Source organism: Corythoichthys intestinalis, chromosome 3 (assembly GCF_030265065.1).
Source record: "Corythoichthys intestinalis isolate RoL2023-P3 chromosome 3, ASM3026506v1, whole genome shotgun sequence".
In the NCBI taxonomy this organism is placed as follows: Eukaryota; Metazoa; Chordata; class Actinopteri; order Syngnathiformes; family Syngnathidae; genus Corythoichthys; species Corythoichthys intestinalis.
The window spans coordinates 57,543,078-57,564,216 of record NC_080397.1 but is presented as its reverse complement, the minus strand read 5'-3'; the positions used below and the strand labels follow the sequence as shown (position 1 = coordinate 57,564,216).

Sequence of the window (21,139 nt, the reverse complement as noted above, 5' to 3'; positions counted from 1 at the left end):
GATAATCTCCCTCGATCTGGGGCTCCATGCAAGATCTCATCCAGTGGCGTCAAAATGATAAGAAGAACGGTGAGCAAAAATCCCAGAACCACACGGGGGGACCTAGTAAATGACCTACAGAGAGCTGGGACCAGAGTAACAAAGGTTACTATCGGTAACACAATGCGCCGCCAGGGACTCAAATCCTGCACTGCCAGACGTGTCCCCCTGCTGAAGCCAGTACACGTCCAGGCCCATCTGCGGTTCGCTAGAGAGCATTTGGATGATCCAGAAGATTACTGGGAGAATGTGTTATGTGTTATGGTCAGATGAAACAAAAATAGAACTTTTTGGTAGAAACACAGGTTCTCGTGTTTAGTGGAGAAAGAATACTGAATTGCATCCGAAGAACACCATACCCACTGTGAAGCATGGGGGTGGAAACATCATGCTTTGGGGCTGTTTTTCTGCAAAGGGACCAGCACGACTGATCTATGTAAAGGAAAGAATGAATGGGGCCATGTATCGAGAGATTTTGAGTGAAAATCTCCTTCCATCAGCAAGGGCATTGAAGATGAGTCGTGGCTGGGTCTTTCAGCATGACAATGATCCCAAACACACAGCCAGGGCAACAAAGGAGTGGCTTCGTAAGAAGCATTTCAAGGTCCTGGAGTGGCCTAGCCAGTCTCCAGATCTCAACCCCATAGAAAATCTGTGGAGGGAGTTGAAAGTCTGTGTTGCCCAACGACAGCCCCGAAACATCACTGCTCTAGAGAAGATCTGCATGGAGGAATGGGCCAAAATACCAGCAACAGTGTGTGAAAAGCTTATGAAGAGTTACAGAAAACATTTGGCCTCCGTTATTGCCAACAAAGGGTACATAACAGTTTTGAGATGAACTTTTAGTCTTGACCAAATACTTATTTTCCACCATGATTTGCAAATAAATTCTTTAAAAATCAATCTGATTTTCTGTTTTTTTTTCTTCCACATTGTGTCTCTCATGGTTGAGGTTTACCCATATTGACAATTACGGGCCTCTCTAATATTTTAAAGTGGGAGAACTTGCACAATTAGTGGTTGACTAAATACTTATTTGCCCCACTGTATGTTTGTGCATGCATTTGTGATCAAGTTTAACCAAGCATTTGTATGAGAATTGTAAATTCGTTAGCACTCGTAGTATTTAAATTAGCCTACTTTTTTTTTTTTTTAAAGCATATTAGGCTAATTTAATCTACTAAATGTACATACGGATCAGACTAGATCAACATTTGAACGGCAATTGTTTTGTGTCATGTGTTCTATTGTTAAAATGCGTGTCATTTAAAACAGAATCCATATGTGTGTTACAGCTTTACAAATTGTCAAAATTGAAGGAAGTAAAAAGCTTCAAAGCCCCAATTACCTTGTTTGCTGTCTGTAGAGCAGAACAACTTCATGTTTAGTGAGGACAGAACACAGCATATTAATAAAGCAGAGTAAAAAATGAGATAATGTAAGGTACAATAAGGTTCTGTTTATGCGGCCAAAATTCCTGTTTTGTGCTAATTATTTCTTCAGTTACTGTTCCAGTTGTTTCATTAATTGCCAGTTATGGTATTTGGTAACGCTTAATTTGATTTAAATGAAATGTTAGTTTTGTTCCTAGGGGGCTCTACACACATTTACGCATATTTTGATTATTATTATTATTATTGTTATTTAAAAAATATATATTTTATCAAAGTTTTCACCAGTGTTCACCTGGCTGTTGAGTTTGGTGAGTTTTGAAGCATTCTGAGGGGGTCAAAGTAGGGCTCAAAGCGTCTGCGGGACAAAGAATGACTGCTAGGGGGCGCTACATACAGTGCCTTGCAAAAGTATTCGGCCCCCTTGAATCTTGCAACCTTTCGCCACATTTCAGGCTTCAAACATAAAGATAGGAAATTTAATTTTTTTGTCAAGAATCAACAACAAGTGGGACACAGTCGTGACGTGGAACAACATTTATTGGATGATTTAAACTTTTTTAACAAATAAAAAACTGAAAAGTGGGGCGTGCAATATTATTCAGCCCCTTTCCTTTCAGTGCAGCAAACTCACTCCAGAAGTTCAGTGAGGATCTCTGAATGATCCAATGTTGTCCTAAATGACCGATGATGATAAATAGAATCCACCTGTGTGTAATCAAGTCTCTGTATAAATGCACCTGCTCTGTGATAGTCTCAGGGTTCTGTTTAAAGTGCAGAGAGCATTATGAAAACCAAGGAACACACCAGGCAGGTCCGAGATACTGTTGTGGTGAAGTTTAAAGCCGGATTTGGAAACAAAAAGATTTCCCAAGCTTTAAACATCTCAAGGAGCACTGTGCAAGCCATCATATTGAAATGGAAGGAGCATCAGACCACTGCAAATCTACCAAGACCCGGCCGTCCTTCCAAACTTTCTTCTCAAACAAGGAGAAAACTGATCAGAGATGCAGCCAAGAGGCCCATGATCACTCTGGATGAACTGCAGAGATCTACAGCTGAGGTGGGAGAGTCTGTCCATAGGACAACAATCAGTCGTACACTGCACAAATCTGGCCTTTATGGAAGAGTGGCAAGAAGAAAGCCATTTCTCAAAGATATCCATAAAATGTCTCGTTTAAAGTTTGCCACAAGCCACCTGGGAGACACACCAAACATGTGGAAGAAGGTGCACTGGTCAGATTAAACCAAAATTGAACTTTTTGGCCACAATGCATGTGTTTGGCGTAAAAGCAACACAGCTCATCACCCTGAACACACCATCCCCACTGTCAAACATGGTGGTGGTGGCAGCATCATGGTTTGGGCCTGCTTTTCTTCAGCAGGGACAGGGAAGATGGTTAAAATTGACGGGAAGATGGATGCAGCCAAATACAGGAACATTCTGGAAGAAAACCTGTTGGTATCTGCACAAGACCTGAGACTGGGACGGAGATTTATCTTCCAACAGGACAATGATCCAAAACATAAAGCCAAATCTACAATGGAATGGTTGACAAATAAACGTATCCAGGTGTTAGAATGGCCAAGTCAAAGTCCAGACCTGAATCCAATCGAGAATCTGTGGAAAGAGCTGAAGACTGCTGTTCACAAACACTCTCCATCCAACCTCACTGAGCTCGAGCTGTTTTGCAAGGAAGAATGGGCAAGAATGTCAGTCTCTCGATGTGCAAAACTGATAGAAACATACCCCAAGCGACTTGCAGCTGTAATTGGAGCAAAAGGTGGCGCTACAAAGTATTAACGCAAGGGAGCTGAATAATATTGCACGCCCCACTTTTCAGTTTTCTATTTGTTATAAAAGTTTAAATTATCCAATAAATTTTGTTCCACTTCACGATCGTGTCCCACTTGTTGTTGATTCTTGACAAAAAAATAAAATTTTATATCTTTATGTTTGAAGCCTGAAATGTGGCGAAAGGTTGCAAGGTTCAAGGGGGCCGAATACTTTTGCAAGGCACTGTAGTGTATTTGGAATTTGTCTTTACACGGCATCAAAGATTGCACCTGTTTTGACCTGCCTGTCGATTTTGGTGCATTTTGAAGCATTCTAAGGGGGTCAAATTGAGCTCAAAATGGCTGCGGAACAAAAGAAAAACTATAATAATAATAATACAACCGAGGAACCACAATAGGTTACCTAAAAAAAACATTGTCACCTGCATGTCCATACTGTTCAATTATGGATGTGTTGTAAGTAAAATAAAATCAACTTTTATTTGTTTAGACCAAATCACATTTTTTTTTTGCCCCCCCGCCGCCCACCCCCCAGGTAAGACTAATGCCCACCCATACCTGGCATCCTGATAACACCACTGGTGCCGTGACTCAGAAAAGGTTGAAAAACACTGTACACTGCTCGATTAAAAAAAGTAATATCGGAGGGTTTGTAGAGATTTTTCCATACAAGAATGTGAATTATTGATTAAAGTATTTTCTTGCTTGGTGGGAGAAAGAGCTGCCCTATGACTTTATCCGCTCCTGCCGGTAATAGACATTGAGGGGGTGTTAGGAAGGCGCCCTGGAGGCCCGAGTTCTAACCCCCAGACAACACACACACACACGCTTTACCATGTGTAGGCTGGAGAAGCAGCGCCAAGACTCAACAGAGTGAGCAGCTGCCATTGTTTTCTTCAACGCCGCGTCCCTTATGGCCCTCTTGTTTTGAACCGGCTCGGTTTCCCTCTCAGGTGAATAAAAAGCGGCGGGACCTTTGCACCAACTAAAGGTCTTCGTGGGATTTACACAAGGATCTGTACAAGCAGCATAAGTCAATTTCTCTCCACGCTGCCCTCGGGCCAACCGGGCGAGTGTCTCGCTGCCCTTGAAAACAGGTTAGCCGTCGATATTCTTATGGATCTAAATGTCCTCATTCGCATGGTGCTCACATCTGTCCTTTCCTAGGCAGCGTAATTGGCTTCCAGCATTTAAAACTTAATTGATTTACAACAATGTGCTACATTGAGGCACAATATGTCTTTCAGAATGATTTCAACGGAGCTTGAATTTGAATATGAGGCCAGTGAGCCGAGCCAAAGAGGGGGCATCTGATAGCAGCACCATGCAGGAACATGGCAATTATCCTGATTACTGATGCTTCGAGGCTTTTCTGACCCCAAAATCCCTCCCTGTGTCCCGCTCCGCTTTGAGATCTGTCACATTGCACGGGGCCCCCTCAGCCAAGCGGGGAGCAACCATGCATAATCCAACAGAAAACAAATCTTCCCCCCCCCCGCCCCGATCAAACACGGCCTGCTTTCAAAGCGGACCGATGAGCCCGGGCGCCGGACGAGGGCCTCCGAGACGAGGGTTTTAGCCGCCCTCCCCTTCAACGCCGGGCAGTCGTAACCTTCAGTTTGTTTTAAGTACCGCTGAACCCTGTTGGCCTTGAACGGGAGGGGGGATAATGACATGCCATATGCCACTCTGCCTCTGCAGCTGAGTGAGCCGTGCGTGGATCAGCTCAGGCACAAATCAATTTGAAATTTAATTCTATTATCCTAATATGGCCTAAGCGCGCATTGTCCAAATTGGGAATCTGGGTTACAGCGTGGCCAAGATGCATCTCATCAAAGGGACCTCGTTAATGGAGTTTGGAACAAATATAACCACAAAGTAAAGCTAAATAAGCGCTTTCTTTTGATATAAATGCATGTGAATCGACAAAGTCTTTCCTCTCTAATTACCGCGCTTCTCTCTGTACCTTACAGGAAATCCATTCCTATTTGAAAAGGGTTTGATTTCAACCCCTTGTGCGATTGAATACTCTCCACTGGCACTGTCACCCAATACTCCCATTTAGCTGAGAGGACGGCTGCCCCAGACCTCCACTGGTGGGAAAGGGCAGGCATCAGAATCTCCACTGCCTCAAGTGTTGGCTCTTGACTTCAACGTCATGTGACAGGGTTTAATGCTTGGATGCAGAAGCCAAACGGAGGGGATTTAGGGACGGGATGTATCTGTAAATCTGTCAAAATATTTCTACGAGACAGAATTTATGGCAGAATCAGAGCACGGCTGGAGCTGTAAACTGTTGTAACGTGTTTAAAAAAAAAATAAAAAAATTGTAATGTTAAAGAGACCGAAAACCATAGACTTCATAACCTATTGACATGACACGGGAAACAGGGCCGATTTGTTGGGGGCCTATTTTCAAAAACTTCAAAGATTTTCTAAACCGAACTAAAACCAAAACAGGCACCTAGTTTAGCTATAGACCCGACCCACGTGACGTCACAACTCCTTCCTCCTGACTGGTGCCGCCCAATTGTCCGTCAACACATCATGTTTCCCTGTTACGGCTACGTACATTCCTCCTATTTACGACGTGTTTTTCTGCTCGTTAACATTAATAATCAAAATGGTGAAGGCATGTGTGGCGGTCGGTTGCAATAACAGAGAAGATAGAGGGAGAGACTTGATGTTCTACCGGATTCCGAGAGACCCGGAGAGAAGAGAGCGAGATGGGCTGCTGCAATTCGACGAGAAAACTGGGCTCCAAACGATTACCATAGATTATGTAGTAGTCATTTTATATCTGGTAAGATGCATTTAATATATATTTAGAGGGTTTTGGGCTGACAACCACAATTAAGATCATTGCTAGGCTAATCGCCGACAACATACATGTATGTATGTAGTGAGAGTGCCATCGCTAAACCATATAAACATTAAAAGCCCTAACTCCATTGACAAACGACATGAAATACATTAGACTTGACAGTGGATGTTAGCAATAACAAAAGATTTTGAATTGAAAATTTCGTAACTCACCTTTCCAAGCACAAGATAGATTCCTGCCGAATTTTCGTGGACGAGGACCTGTTTCACCCAACCAGCAACGAAGTATTTATAAGCCTCCAAGCTCTTAAAGTTTTTCAAACTTTCGTGAGAATAGGCTGATTTTGTGTGGACAAGATAGTTGTACAGTTCAGGGTAGCTAGCAGATGTCAGGCAAATACGGCGGAGACAGCGGGTCGAAAAACATCGATTTAGGCATCAAATATGGATCTGGCGAATGGATAAACTGAAGCTTTTCCACATAACGCCTTTTATGCAACGCATCAAGTGAGTTTACGGCATCCGAAAGCACCGGGTCTTCCATGAAATGCATTGTAAATTGCTCGATCAATTGAGACCATTGATAATACAGACACAAAATGACGGACAAGTGGGCGGAACCATACAGCGAGCACGTGATTTTGTGACGTCGGTGGGTAGGGTCTATAGACTCACCGGCCACTTTATTAGGTACACCTGTCCAACTGCTCGTTAACACTTAATTTCTAATCAGCCAATGACATGGCGGCAACTCAGTGCATTTAGGCATGTAGACATGGTTTAAGACAATCTCCTGCAGTTCAAAACGAGAATCAGTATGGGGAAGAAAGGTGATTTGAGTGACTTTGAACGTGGCATGGTTGTTGGTGCCAGAAGGGTTGGTCTGAGTATTTCAGAAACTGCTGATCTCCTGGGATTTTCACGCACAAACATCTCTAGGGTTTACAGAGAATGGCCCGAAAAAGAAAAAAATATCCAGTGAGCGGCAGTTCTGTGGGCGCAAATGCCTTGTTGATGCCAGAGGTCAGAGGAGAATGGCCCGGCTGGTTCGAGCTGATAGAAAGGCAACAGTGACTAAAAATAACCCCCCGTTACAACCAAGGTAGGCAGAAGAGCATCTCTGAACGCACAGTACATCGAACTTTGAGGCAGATGGGCTACAGCAGCAGCAGACCACGCCGGGTGCCACTCCTTTCAGCTAAGAACAGGAAACTGGGGCTACAATTTGCACAAGCTCATCAAAATTGGACAATAAAAGATTGGAAAAACGTTGCCTGGTCGGATGAGTCTCGAGTTCTGCTGCGACATTCGGATGGTAGGGTCAGAATCTGGCGTCAACAACATGAAACCATGGATCTATCCTGCCTTGTATCAGTGGTTCAGGCTGGTGGTGGTGGTGTAATGGTGTGGGGAATATTTTCTTGGCACTCTTTGGGCCCCTTGGTACCAATTGAGCATCGTTGTAACTCCGCAGCCTACCTGAGTATTGTTGCTGACCATGTCCATCCCTTTATGACCACAATGTACCCGACTTCTGATGGCTACTTTCAGCAGGATAATGCGCCATGTCATAAAGCTGGAATCATCTCAGACTGGTTTCTTGAACATGACATTGAGTTCACTGTACTCAAATTGCCTCCAGAGTTATCAGATCTCAATCCAATAGAGCATCTTTGGGATGTGGTGGAACGGGAGATTCGCATCATGGATGTGCAGCCGACAAATCTGCACCAACTGTGTGATGCCATCATGTCAATATGGACCTCTCTGAGGAATGCTTCCAGCACCTTGTTGAATCTACGGCACGAAGAATTGAGGCAGTTCTGAAGGCAAAAGGGGGTCCAACCCGTTAGTTAGCATGGTGTACCTAATAAAGTGGCCGGTGAGTGTATATGAGTAGCGGTATCAAAAAATTCAAAGTCGGTCACTTATAAAATCCCAACTAATTATTTTTTATATAGGAATAACACAACTTAAAATGGCTATAAAAGTCTAAAAGTGATCGTTTTATATATTCAATTTTTGAATCCCGTGCCATGAAAATGAATTACTTCTGGCTTCAGTCTCAGGTTAAGGACGAATGCGAATGTGACATCACCCGGGTCAGCATCTCACAATTCAGTATTTCTTTATAGCATGCAGATTGATTGCGGATTCAGCTGATTTTGCGGATTAATTTGTTTATTTTTCGCATCACGCCAGCAAAACGGCTGCAGGCTTTTGTAGCTGCACCAGGGAGAGGCATGTGAGCCTTTTTGGCTTTCTGAAAGTTCCCGTTCACCACGAGATCGGCCAAAACAAGTGTGCGACAACTGTGGGACCATTGGACTTACGAGGAAGTTAGTAAATATCTTGTTTTGTATAATGTCAAATACTTGGATCGGCTTGTCGCACATCCCTACGCCGGGAGAGCGCTATACTCGGCTTATTGCCAACTTCGTCTGCCCGGTGTGCTGTCAAATTTTCCACCAGATCAGAAATTGCAACTTTGTGTTTAAAATGGCTGCGAATACAGCGATTACAAAGTAAACACTACAAACTTTCTTTAAATAAAGGACTATTTACTTACATTTGATCATGGACTAAGATGTAGAAAAGTTCTCCCCAGACACATTCTGCCATGTTAGCTGCACAACAACTGCACACTGTGTCTTCGCCGTGTAGTTAAGCATTAGTTTATGCCATATTCGTGTTGACCATGTGGCAGCTACGCGCTCCTCCGACGTCGGCCAGTTTGTAGGCGGTAATTTTCCAGCTGCTTTCCCGGCAAACATGCTTTCCTGCCCGCAGCAGGGGACGAGCTGTAACTTGCTTGCCGCCGGGCGGGTTTCCGATCGGCAAAGACAATCGACAACCCCGGCGCCGTGTGAAATGATCCCGGGTGGCTTTGAGTGATTTTTCACTTGGAAAGCCGAGAATAGACTTTGAAACATCACTCCGTTCGGGATAGCATGGTGGCTAGCTGTCACGCCTCCTGGTTTGTTTATGCTCTCCAAAGCCGGGGCAGGGAAATGACAAAAGCCAGACTAACTACGGTGGCATGAAATATAGTTTGGGAGGTGCAGGAAGTGGACAGTTTTGATCATTATGGAGTAATTTTGCCATTTCGTACTGAATTCATATTCAATTTAGCACAAGACTGTTATTTGTCATAACCATACCATTTATTTAGCAATTGGAGAAAAAAATACATCGATGAAAAGAATATCCTGTAAAAATATTGGAGTAGAGAGACTGAAACAATTACATTTTGCGGCTCTCTTCGTAGCATTTTCCTCGTTCTGAATAATTCCCTCTGAATGGGCTGAATACTAAATCAGATGAAACCATGACCCTGCTGGAGACATCCTCCTGTTGGGATGCTAGAGCCCTTTAATGGTAGACGTGGCTAAACGGCGGATTAAAAGACTAAATTCTCGTCATCTGCCATTTGCCAAATTGCTGTATACAGTGCCCTCCATAATTATTGGCACCCCTGAAAAAGATATGTTTTTTTAGCTTCTAATAATTTTTTTATTCAAATAATATGGGACCTTAATGGAAAAAAAGAGAAAAATCCAACCTTCAATACAAGTGCATTCATTCAGTGGGAAAAAATCCTGGTGGTAATACTTTGCACAACCCCCTTTTGCCAACAAAACAAGGTCTGGGGACTGAGATGGCCATGGGAGGAGCTTGATTTTGTGTCTGGTGAATAATTTCTGTGTAGATTTGGCCATATGTTTAGGGTCATTGTCTTGCTGAAAGACCCAGTGACGACCCATCTTCAGCTTTCGGGCAGAGGGCGACATATTTTGATTAAAATGGTATGGGTATGAGGTGCTGTCTACACGCCAACAAGCTGTTTGGGAGGCTTGCACAGAGATACCTTTCCTCACTCACAATCATAAACGCAAACATCTGGAGTTCGCTAAGTGGTATTGGGGCTTCAACTGGGACTGTGTGCTTTGGTCAGATGAGACCAAGATTAAGCTTTTTGGCAACAAACACTCTAAGTGGGTCTGGCGTGCCACGAAAGATGCGCATGCTGAAAAGCACCTCATACCCACTGTGAAGTATGGGGGTGGGTCATGAAGGGAAAAGGTACCGTTCTCGCACACACCTTATAATTGTTTGCATTAGTCTAACACATTCATTCAACTATAGTTTAGGCACACTCAGTGGCCTTGAACACAGTAAAGTGAAGCACCTTATCGGCGCTCATGAGGGGGAAAAGGAAAAATGGTACCGTTTCCCGTAGGCACCGTCTAACTGTTTGCAGTACTTGAACACACGTAATATAATCAATCAGGGAATAGTATCATTTCTCATATTCACTGTAGCACTGCACTACTCTAACACACCTAATGTAAAATAAATAGCACACCATAGTTTAAAGAAACAGAATAGATACACAACGCCATCTTATCACAGAAGCCCAACGTGTGCGCCACGAGCAAGATTGACGCACCAACTCTAGCAATCAGTTCTGCCGACAAACGAACAAGGACAAAGACCAGTGCGCTTTGTCCTAAAACAAGTAGCCAGCCCGGATAATTAAGTTGATAGCGGGGGCTTGTGACGTCAAGACCAGCGTCGGTCGCTGTGGCAACCACATCCCATCCACGCACAACCTAAACATCCCGAAACCGGCCAGAGAGGGATGATCCCAAAGCAACGCACGGACACACCTTCGGCCGGCCCACTACACCACGGACTTAAAAAACACTGGACACTTGAGATAAGACAGATTTGCTGATCGGAAACATTTTCTATGTAGCCTTGCTTTGGATCCAGAATGGCCCCTCCGTCGTCTGTTTTTGCCTTGTTTTTGACCATTGTCGACGAATAAATTGTCAACCTGTTTTCGGTGAGTCTTCTTCAAACTTGTGAAACATGGATTAAAAGGGTTAAAATAAGAAGAGAACGCGCGGAGTTTTGTTTCCTCCTGGTTTGGCTCGCGGGGGCAGTAAACAGCGGAGCACCAGTTCCGTTCGGTTGCCGCCGTTCCCATGCAGGTTTGGCCGGGGGACTAAATTCCAACAGTCAGTGATGCTGTTGGGCTGTTTCGCTTCCAAAGGCCCTGGGAACCTTGTTAGGGTGCATGGCATCATGAATGCTTTGAAATACCAGGACATTTTAAATCAAAATCTATTGCCCTCTGCCCGAAAGCTGAAGATGGGTCGTCACTGGGTCTTTCAACAAGACAATGACCCTAAACATACGGCCAAATCTACATAGAAATGGTTCACCAGACACATAATCAAGCTCCTCCCATGGCCATCTCAGTGCCCAAACCTTGTTTTGTTGGCAAAAGGGGGTTGAACAAAGTATTAACACCAGGGGTGCTAATAATTGTGACACACATTATTTGATGTCAAAATTTTTTTTCTTTGTGGGATTTTTTCCCCACTGAAGGAATGCACTTGTATTGAAGGTTGGATTTTTCTCTTTTTTTCCATTAAGGTCCCATATTATTTTAATTTTAAAAAATTATTAGAAGCTAAAAAACACATCTTTTTCAGGGGTGCCAATAATTATGGAGGGCACTGTATATGGGGCGCCGTTTGTAAAGCAGCATATGCTGAAAATTACGACATTTTCTCACATTTAGCGCCACACAGTGTTTAAAATGGTGTGACATTTTTAGAATCAGTTTTTTTTTTTTTTTGCATTTACAACATTATTTAGGAACTTAAATATTTATTTTTAAATAAGAAGTTTTGGACCTGATTGTTTAAATACAGACCAAATATTTAATTTAAATCTTAAATTTATATCCTACATCCTAAATGTTAAATCAAGAAATGGTCGGAAGTAAATATTTAGCTTAATATGCAAATTCACATGACTGGAGACCGGAAGTAACAAAATAGAAGCTGGTGGACCAGCTCAGACTGCCTGTTTACGTTGCTTGAAAATGAATAAAACCTACTCAACGGTGGCTCTTGGACATGAGTCATTGTGATAATAACAATATATAAGTAAAATACATATTTAGGAGAAACTATTTAAAGAGTATTTTGTGTGCTCCAGCTTTTATTTTGTTACTTCCGGTCTCCAGTCATGTGAATTTGCATATTAAGCTAAATATTTAGTTCCAACCGTTTCCAGATTTAGCATTTAGGATATAAATTTTAAGATTTAAATTAAATATTTAGGTCTGGATTTAAACGTTCAGATCCAAAACTTATTAAAAAATGAATATTTAGGTTGCTAAATAATGTTGTAAATGTGCAAAAAAATGTGACTCTAAAAATTTCACACCACGTTTTCAACACTGTGTAGCGCCAAATGTGAGAAAATGTCGTAATTTTCAGCATGTGCTGCTTTACAAACGGCGCCCCATAACTGTATAGTCGAATTTTCTCAAAATATGATTCTAATTCACATAATAATGCTATTTAAGACGTTTTTTTTTAATCCTGTCATATGCACTTTAACGAAAGACACATTTCTTCTTTGGGGAAACCATCATATAATCAGTATTTTATCCCTTTTTTTTATTGTGATAATGAAGTGTGGTATTTCTATCCCCGAAGGATTAAAGAAGACAACTCAACAGTTATTCCCCCCTCAATGACAGCAAAGGTTCAACATCACTCTTCAAGCCTCTGTTCAAAGTCCCGCAGGGTCCGACTCCCCGCCGACATCTAAAAGGACATCTAGGTTTAGAAAATAATGACAGACGTCAAAGCCGAGACGTGGCCTCTGGATATATTCTTAAAGAAATTTATTTTACACCTCAAAACAAAACAAAAAGGATAGGGGTTAGGGATGTGGTACATTGGGAATGTATTGACAACTGTAGTTTACATTTTTTTTTTTGGTGTAAGCTCAGAGAAAAAAAAATGTTCATACAGTCATAATAATTGCACTTCATAAATCTAGACTGATGCCAGTATTTCCCAACAACAAAGCTCCAGCTTCCACTTTATTTCATAAATTGAATTTAGCATTGAAATTCCACTGACAAAAGAAATGCTAATCAAGACCACAGGTCTGCTGCACTGATCCAATTTTTCGCTTTCACTTGAATCCCACAAGGCAATAACACATCGCAGTAATTTAAGTGCAGTACATTCAAGGGAATCTCACAGTCATAATAAATATTTCACTACTCTGAATCATCTAGTTAAGACTGGCCAGGGCTAAATGCATCCCAACCAGAGGCTAAAACGAACAAGGAAAACCAATGACCCTTGTCTCATTTCATCTGATGCCAGAGGAGAGCAAATGATTGTTTTCATTTTTATATTTGCAAGCGGAGTGAATCGCAACTCCCAAAGTAGGATTTCCTTCTAGCCCAGCTACCTCTACCGCTATGATGACACCTGACAGAGAAGGCAGATGTGACAGTCACACTTTGAAAGGAGCCGCTTAGGCCTTTGTTAAAAAGGAAGCAAAATCAGCAAAAGGAATCCTGTACATTACTTGAAATGGTTTCATGGGGACTGGTCAAAATCTTCAAATGACATGGGAAAATAAAAAGTCTGAGGCTTTCGAAGAGCTAAAATGCACGGCGGGAACATACACACACTCATCCACGCGTTAAGCACACGTACATGTATATCGATAACCTTGTAATTCACATTCCTCACTGTAACATTTCTGTTTTGTATGTTCTTTTTAAATAGTTGTTTCAAGATTCATTCTTAAGGAGTATTAGGAAAGACACTGAAAAGAAGAGCAACATTATGAGGAAAAAGCTCAATCTGAAGGATAAAGATTTATACAGGTAGTCCACGGGTTACGAATGAGTTCCGTTTCTACGCTGGCGACGTAACCTGAATTAAAACGGAATTAATCCTAAAAAAATGACTGGCCAAAAAGTCCAGAAGTATTTTGTTTCATGATGGAGGATACACTGACCTCTTGTGGCAGCATTGGGTGTGGCTGAACTGTCGCCTTGGCCTCTATGACTGAGTAGGAGACTCGTCTGACATGGATATAGGACAGCTGCCCTCTCGTTTGGCCCACATTAAGCTGTAAGTTGTTTCAGCTAATAGATGTTTGTGCATGCATTTAAGTTTAGAGCTATAGTTTGTGGAGTTATATATTAGCAATTTCAATATTAGCAATCCAAATTTATATATTGATCAGACTACATGGACGTTTGAACACCAATTGTTTTGTGTCAAGTGAAAAATTTGAATACGTTAGCATTCGTAGCATTTAACCCTTTATTGCCAAATGTATCACATTTGATACAACTAAAATTTCATGATTTTGAGACTAATTCAGAATTTTGACATTTCTTTTTGGAAAATGGATACAAGTCAACACATGCATCTGCAGGTTCCATGAGAAAAAGAAACAGGAATACAGCAAGGGTTATAGATATTAGAGCGCTTATTACACATATTCATTTTGACTTTTCTTTTTACAAATTTGAAAAAAAGGTTTCTTTAAGACCTTATTTTTCAAATTTTACGATTGCTTCATATTGCTGGCATTAAAGGGTTAAGCTAGTGGACTTTTGCTAGGCAAAGTAAGCTAATTTAATCATGAAGACTCATTATGTACATATTTGTGGCCAATATAGTCATTTTTATATTAGGCTAATATACAGTGGGGAGAACAAATATTTGATACACTGCCAATGGGAAAACCCATTGGCAGTGTATCAAATACTTGTTCTCCCCACTGTAGATGCATCCAGCATCTGTTGCCTTCATTATAAGACTTAAGTTTTTGTAGCTCCAGACTTGAGTTTTTTTGGTCCAATATGGCTCTTTCGACATTTTGGGTTGGCAACCCCTGCGCAAAAGGATAGCTGTGCTCTGGTGTGGCTCACATAAGACTGTAAGTTGTTTCAGCTAATATATGTTTGTGTATGCATTTGTAATTAGGTTTAGAGCAACAGTTTGTGGAGTAACATGTGAGCGATTTGCTATTAGAATTGTAAATACGTTAGCATTCATAGCATTTAAGCTAGTGGACTTTTGCTAGGCAAAGTAAGTTAATTTAATTATGAAGACTCATTACGTACGTATTTGTGGCCAATATAGTCCAGACTTAAGTTTTTTTGGTTCAATATGGCTCTTTCGACATTTTGGGTTGCTGACCCCTCATTTTTATATTAGGCTAATACAGATGCATCCAGCCTCTGTTGCCTTCATAAAAGGCTGAAGTTTTTGTGGCTCCAGACTTGAGTTTTTTTGGTCCAATATGGCTCTTTTAACATTTTGGGTTGCCGACCCCTGCACTTAAGGATAGCTGCGCTCTGGTTTGGCCCATATAAGGCTGTAAGTTGTTTCAGCTAATATATGTTTGTGTATGCATTTGTAATTAAGTTTAGAGCTACAGTTTGTGGAGTAACATGTGAGTGATTTGCTTTGAGAATTTTGAATACGTTAGCATTCATAGCATTTAAGCTAGTGGACTTTTGCTAGGCAAAATAAGCAAATTTAATCATGAAGATTCATTATGTACGTATTTGTGGCCAATATAGTCATTTTTATATTAGGCTATTATAGATGCATCCAGCATCTGTTGCCTTAATTATAAGGCTTAAGTTTTTGTGGCTCCAGACTTGAGTATTTTTTGTCCAATATGGCTCTTTCAACATTTTGAGTTGCCGACCCCTGCACTAAAGGATAGCTGCTGGCTCACATAAGGCTTTAAGTTATTTCAGCTAATATATGGTTGTGTATGCATTTGTAATTGAGTTTAGAGCTACAGTTTGTGGAGTTACGTGTGAGCGATTTGCTATGAGAATTTTAAATACGTTAGCATTCGGAGCATTTAAGTTAGCTGACTTTTGCCAAGCAAATTAGGCTAATTTAATCTACTTAATTTACATATTGATCAGACTAGATAGACGTTTGAACACCTATTGTTTTGGGTCAAGTGTTATATTGCAAAAATGTGTGTCGTTTTGAACAGACGTGTACGTATGTGTGTTACAGCTTTACTAATTGTCAAAAGTGAAGGAAGAAAAAAGCTTCAAAAGCACAATTGCTTTGTTTGCTGTCTGTCAAGCTGAACAACTTCATATTTAGTAAGGACAGAACAAGTCTTGTTAATAACGTAAAAAAAAATAAGCTACTGTGAGGTACAATTAGGTAAAGTCAAAATCGCATAAGTCGAGTACGTCGTAAACCGGGGACTACCTGGACTTTATGATACCTCTCGGCATGATAAATGATGATGATAAATAAAGAAGCAGCAGTACGGGAAGTTGCTGGCGCTCAGAAAAGACCGGAAATTTTAAAATGCTTTCCAGATTCATAGCCAATCAGAGACGAGCGGCAACGCACAGCCAGAGAGAGATGCATGTCGCTGTTGCTTGCCGCTGCTGTTGCATCGCACCCTGTATGTTTACTTTCGGCTCAACAGCGATGACTTTCGCATTTCGCCATCGCCTCCCGTGTGTTTTGCCCCCGAATATTGAACCTTTTCAACAAGTCATTCGTAAGTGTTGTTGCAAGGTAGCTCTCCAACCGGACCCTGGTCCTCTTGGTCTGATGTGAAAGTGCCCTAAAATGATTTCCTTTTAAGTGTGGCCCTAATACTCCTTTGTAATTGGTCGTAGTGGATGAAAAGCAACTAGCCACTATGAATTGCTTCAATATTTCGTATCACTAAAGTGATTTATTTTTAAACAAACCTATTTATTAATTCATATTTTTTTCTAGACATCTAGTGAATTCACATGTTGGTTTCTTGTTTTTGCCACTGTCAATTATGTTAAAGGGAACCTTGGACTTAAAAGAATTGTAGGCTCGAATAAGCCACAATTGTTCTCTTTTACTAAAATATGTGATTTGAAACACATATTATTGCGATTGATTTAAAAATCTGTAATATTTAGTACATGTTTTGACCTGCGGAAGGCGCCGTGTTTTTACGTGCGCAATGCATGCTGGGGGTGATGATGCGGAATAGCTGTGTTAGCTAGCAAGTGAAGCTACTATGACGACTGGCATGATTTTGTTACATTCAGCTGATGGTCAGATGGTTTTGTTAGAGAGATGTGGGATGAGTTCCCGACGTTGTACCTGCATCCAATTCCAGCTCATCAGCAGTGACTTTAAACCGATCCTAGGCGGCTTGCCGAGATATTGACTTGCTGTCATTTGACAGTTTGTATATCCCTTCGTTGCTAGTTGCATCATTGCCTTGTTGTTTTAGTTTGTCTGCATCTCACCACAGATTTCCATCGTTTTTTTGTTGTTTTTTTTAGTTTATCCCGATCTACTGTTACAGACCCTTTGTGTGTCTCCCTTTTTGTTTTGCGTTTTTTTGTGTGTGTGTTCAATAAACTCCTTTACGCAATCCCTATGTTATTGTTGTCTACTTGCTGTCTGAAGTGAACCCAGTTTTCTAATTCCGTGGTCAAGCCAGCCGAATTTTCTTTTCAGTTGCGTTTCTCTTTCAGGTTTCACAACACAGACGGACAACACAAATGGGTTGCAATTGCTATGTAAGGAAAATCATGACCCAAGAGTCACGTGAAAAAAATAGTCCTGTGGTCTACGTGCTCGTCTGTCGCACGGGAAACACGTGTTCGAATCCCGCTGGAGACCTTCATTTAATTGCTTTTGCTGCTCATTTTGCAAAATATTGACAGTGCTGTCCTGGTCATCACTTTTCGCTTGGGTTCAAATTGGAAGGACAGAACCGACGACATGTTTATGTAGCTAACAAGTAGACATGTGCTGATTAATGGTTTTAATGTATGCCGCAGTATGAAAAGGTCAAAGTTTGAAAAACCACAAACATTTTCCATCATACTGTCCCGAAGGTATTAGCTATTTTTTATGTCCCAAAAATGCAGGGAGAAACCCCTTGCTCGACCCTTCCCCACCGGTTGTTGCTCAGTGTCAGTGAGTCAGCTGTGCTACACGATGGCTGGAGGAGGTAAAACTTCTGATTTTTTCCCCCTCCATCGAAGAAAACAAAATCGCTGGTATGGTAATACTTCGGCTACAGAAAAGTTACAGACGGCCGCGGCTTAGAGGAGGAGGGCCAAATGACATGGAAAACATGTTTGCGGAGGCTGCCGAGGAGGCAATACCTCCAATATGATTTCGCATTTATACAAAATTAAAGGTTAGTAAACACTATCGTGAACGTTTCCCACCAGCTACAAGAGTTAACTCCAGTGTGTTTAGTGTGTCTAGCGGTGGTAAAATGTGTTTTTTTGGCAACTGTCTGTGATGAGAAAGATAATGTAAAAATGATACGAGTCATACACACATGCTTTTTATGGAAAGTAATTCATTTGTTTTTGTTCTGATGGTAATCATTTTGAGCTGTGGGTTTATGCACACCTAAAGGACAGCATTTATTTTAATTTTATTTTTGATGTAATTGCAATACCGTGTTACCGTGATATTTTGGCTTCAGGTTATCATAACGTCAGAATCTCATACAGGCACATGCCTACTAACGAGTGACACTGTGGAAGTACGGCAGCTCTGCCCAGTGACGTCACCGCCCAGAGTGCATTGCGTCGTCAACAACAATGGCGACCTACAACTAATTTTTCAAATTTGATAAAAACATTAATATGGATTTGAATACAAAATTATTATAATCATACTAACATTTATCTTTTAAGAACAGTCCGCGGTTCCCTTTAAAATACTATATGAACTTTTCCACCCCATGTATAAAGAACATGCACCAAATGCTCCGATAAATTTGTAATTGTAATATGAATAATACGACCCATTTATAATGCCTAGTCACTTTTCAACCACCATGTTTCCAGTGTTGGTCACAAACTCTGACAAAGTCAGTTCTTACAGAACCGAAGCGACGATGATGCCTTAAACCAAGACATATGAAACTGCACATTAGCTTGAAAAGGAATATTTAAACCATAAAAACCAAGTGGAAAAAAAACAAAGCATCCGAAACACTTTTCCCCATAGCAGCCAATACATATAATATACCTACAAATATATAAAACAACATAAAATAGGTTCAAGTTTTTCAAGTTTCTTAAATATATCATATCCAAACTACCCAATTCCAAACTTCAAAGTTAACAAGATTCAAGCAGTGCAATTTTTGTATCAATTATAACAGCAATAATCATTAATAATGTACTATCCTTAGCTAATCCGACTTGATGATTCTTGTACAGAACATTGGAGTCCTGGCTCTAATTTCACCGAGTCTTGTCTTCATCCATCTGCATGTGGTTTTCGGATGTTGTGAGCAGCCCTAAACTTTGGTCCTCTGAAGACCGTTTATTTCAGTGACGACCTACGCAGTAGCTTCAGTCTTATTATTTGAAGTGTGGGTACAAGTGGCGTATGCACTTCATGTCAAGCTATGATTCCACCGGAGAAATAAAAGAGAAAAAAGTTAACAGTTCAGGCAAGGAAAACAGCAACGTGAAAGGAAACAGAAAGACAAATAAATCAATGCAAAACTCCTATTGGCAAATCGCACAATGGATCATCAGGAGAATGTTAAAATCCCTTTTCTCCTCCATTTGCAATCACTACTGCCTTCTCTTATTTGGAATTCTCCTAGCCTGGCTGGAAACCACCGTGTATTGGTTCGCACGACTCGCTAAGCTTGCGCGCCGGTTAAAGCAAATCTTCACCCCCCCGCGAAACGGAATCTGTTCTTTGACTTTACAAATTCGCAACTCGATTCTTGCGATTCTGCTCTGCCTCTATCTGTAAACGGGGAGGCGGATGTGTGCGTGCTGGTGGTCCAACAGACGTGGCACCGACACAGTTTCGTAGCCTTTGCCCAGCATCTGCTCCTTTATGCAGGGTGGGTGGATGTCGTTGATCAGGTATTCCAGAGACTGCAAGCTGCTGCTCAACACGGACGTGTTGCACAAACTCTTGCTGGGCAGGCTGCAACAAAGACGGCCGCTGCTGTCGATGCCGGGGTGGTGGTGATGATGGTGGTGGTGGTGGTGATAAGGATGGTGCGGGAAGCCCACATCTCTGTGGCCCGTGACCGACCCGCCTGTTGAGGACACCAGAAGCTCCTGGGGGTTGTAGCAGTCACTATCAGGTGTCACCAGGACACTGTTCCAAGGGGGTGCAAAGTATTGACCCACTGAGAAATTCCCATGCATGCCCATGCAGTTCAATGGGGAAGAGCTCACTTTGTCCAGCCCGCCTCCACCGCTAGCACTCGCCGTCAGCTGGTAAGGTCTGGACGAGGACGACGAAACCTGCCCCGCCATGATCCCGCTGACCGGAATGCAACTTTCTGGGGACTTGCTGATAGCACCTCCGCCTCCGCTGCCCCCGCTGTACATTCGTAGCACGGCCTGTTGTTGTTGCTGCTGTTGCTGCTGCTGCTGCTTCTGCCAGAGGATGTAGTCCATACCGTCTGCGTAAACCCCGGTCTTCACCGCCTCACAGTTTTGAGCCGGCAGCCCTGAACCCGTGTACACCATGTTGGCCTGTGGACCAATTCCTACCACGTAGCCTCCACCTGAGGAGCTAGAGGAGACCCCCATGACAGTGGTGCCCTGCTTGGAGGGACTGGAATTGGAGGGAGGCGCCCCTTGACACACCTGCTGCAGAGCCTGGGCTTGGCAATGCTGGTTGATCTGGTATATGATGCTCTGGATGGAGGGGAGGTTGGACTGTGCGGGGAGAGCTAGGCCGCGTCCCCCTGTTACAGGAATCACTGAGCCAGCTACAGTGACATTAGGGGGCACTGACAATCCAGGACCCTCTGGTGGCTTGGTGGGCCCAGTTTGATATCCCATCTGGCTGGGGCCAGTGACTAAAGTGCTACTACTTGGAGGATAAGGGGCGACGGCTATGTGGGCCGGAGAGAGCTTAGTCCGTCTGCCTTCGGAGTTCTTGAGAACACCTTTCGATGAGACGAAGGTGGATGATGATGAGGGGGAAGAAGAGGATTTGACAATGGCAAGCAGGCCATGGTAGCCCCCAGTATGGAAGTGTGGATAGGGGCTGTAGCGCTGGCCAGTGGTGTCATATCCGTTTACAGTCCTGTTAAGGTGCTTGTGCTGGGGAACCCTGATGTTGGTTGGGAAGATCTTGATGGACAGAGGACTGTTGGCTGTCTTCTGAGCGTAGGCATCAAGTTCTGCCGCCGTTGGGTAACGAGGGGAATGTGTAGGCACCACCAGATCACCTGTGGGTTCAAAACAG

General features: G+C 42.3%; 1 protein-coding gene across 1 annotated transcript in view; it reads right to left on the bottom strand.

Moving 5' to 3' along the window:
- Positions 1–12,439: 12,439 nt before the first annotated feature.
- fam222aa (family with sequence similarity 222 member Aa) overlaps positions 12,440–21,139 on the bottom strand; it is a 185,851-nt gene continuing 177,151 nt past the window's right edge. Inside the window, exon 3 of the mRNA XM_057832705.1 lies at positions 12,440–21,122. Within this exon, the coding sequence (XP_057688688.1) occupies positions 19,669–21,122 (1,454 nt within the window). The 3' untranslated portion in view covers positions 12,440–19,668. The remainder of the gene's footprint in view (positions 21,123–21,139) is intronic.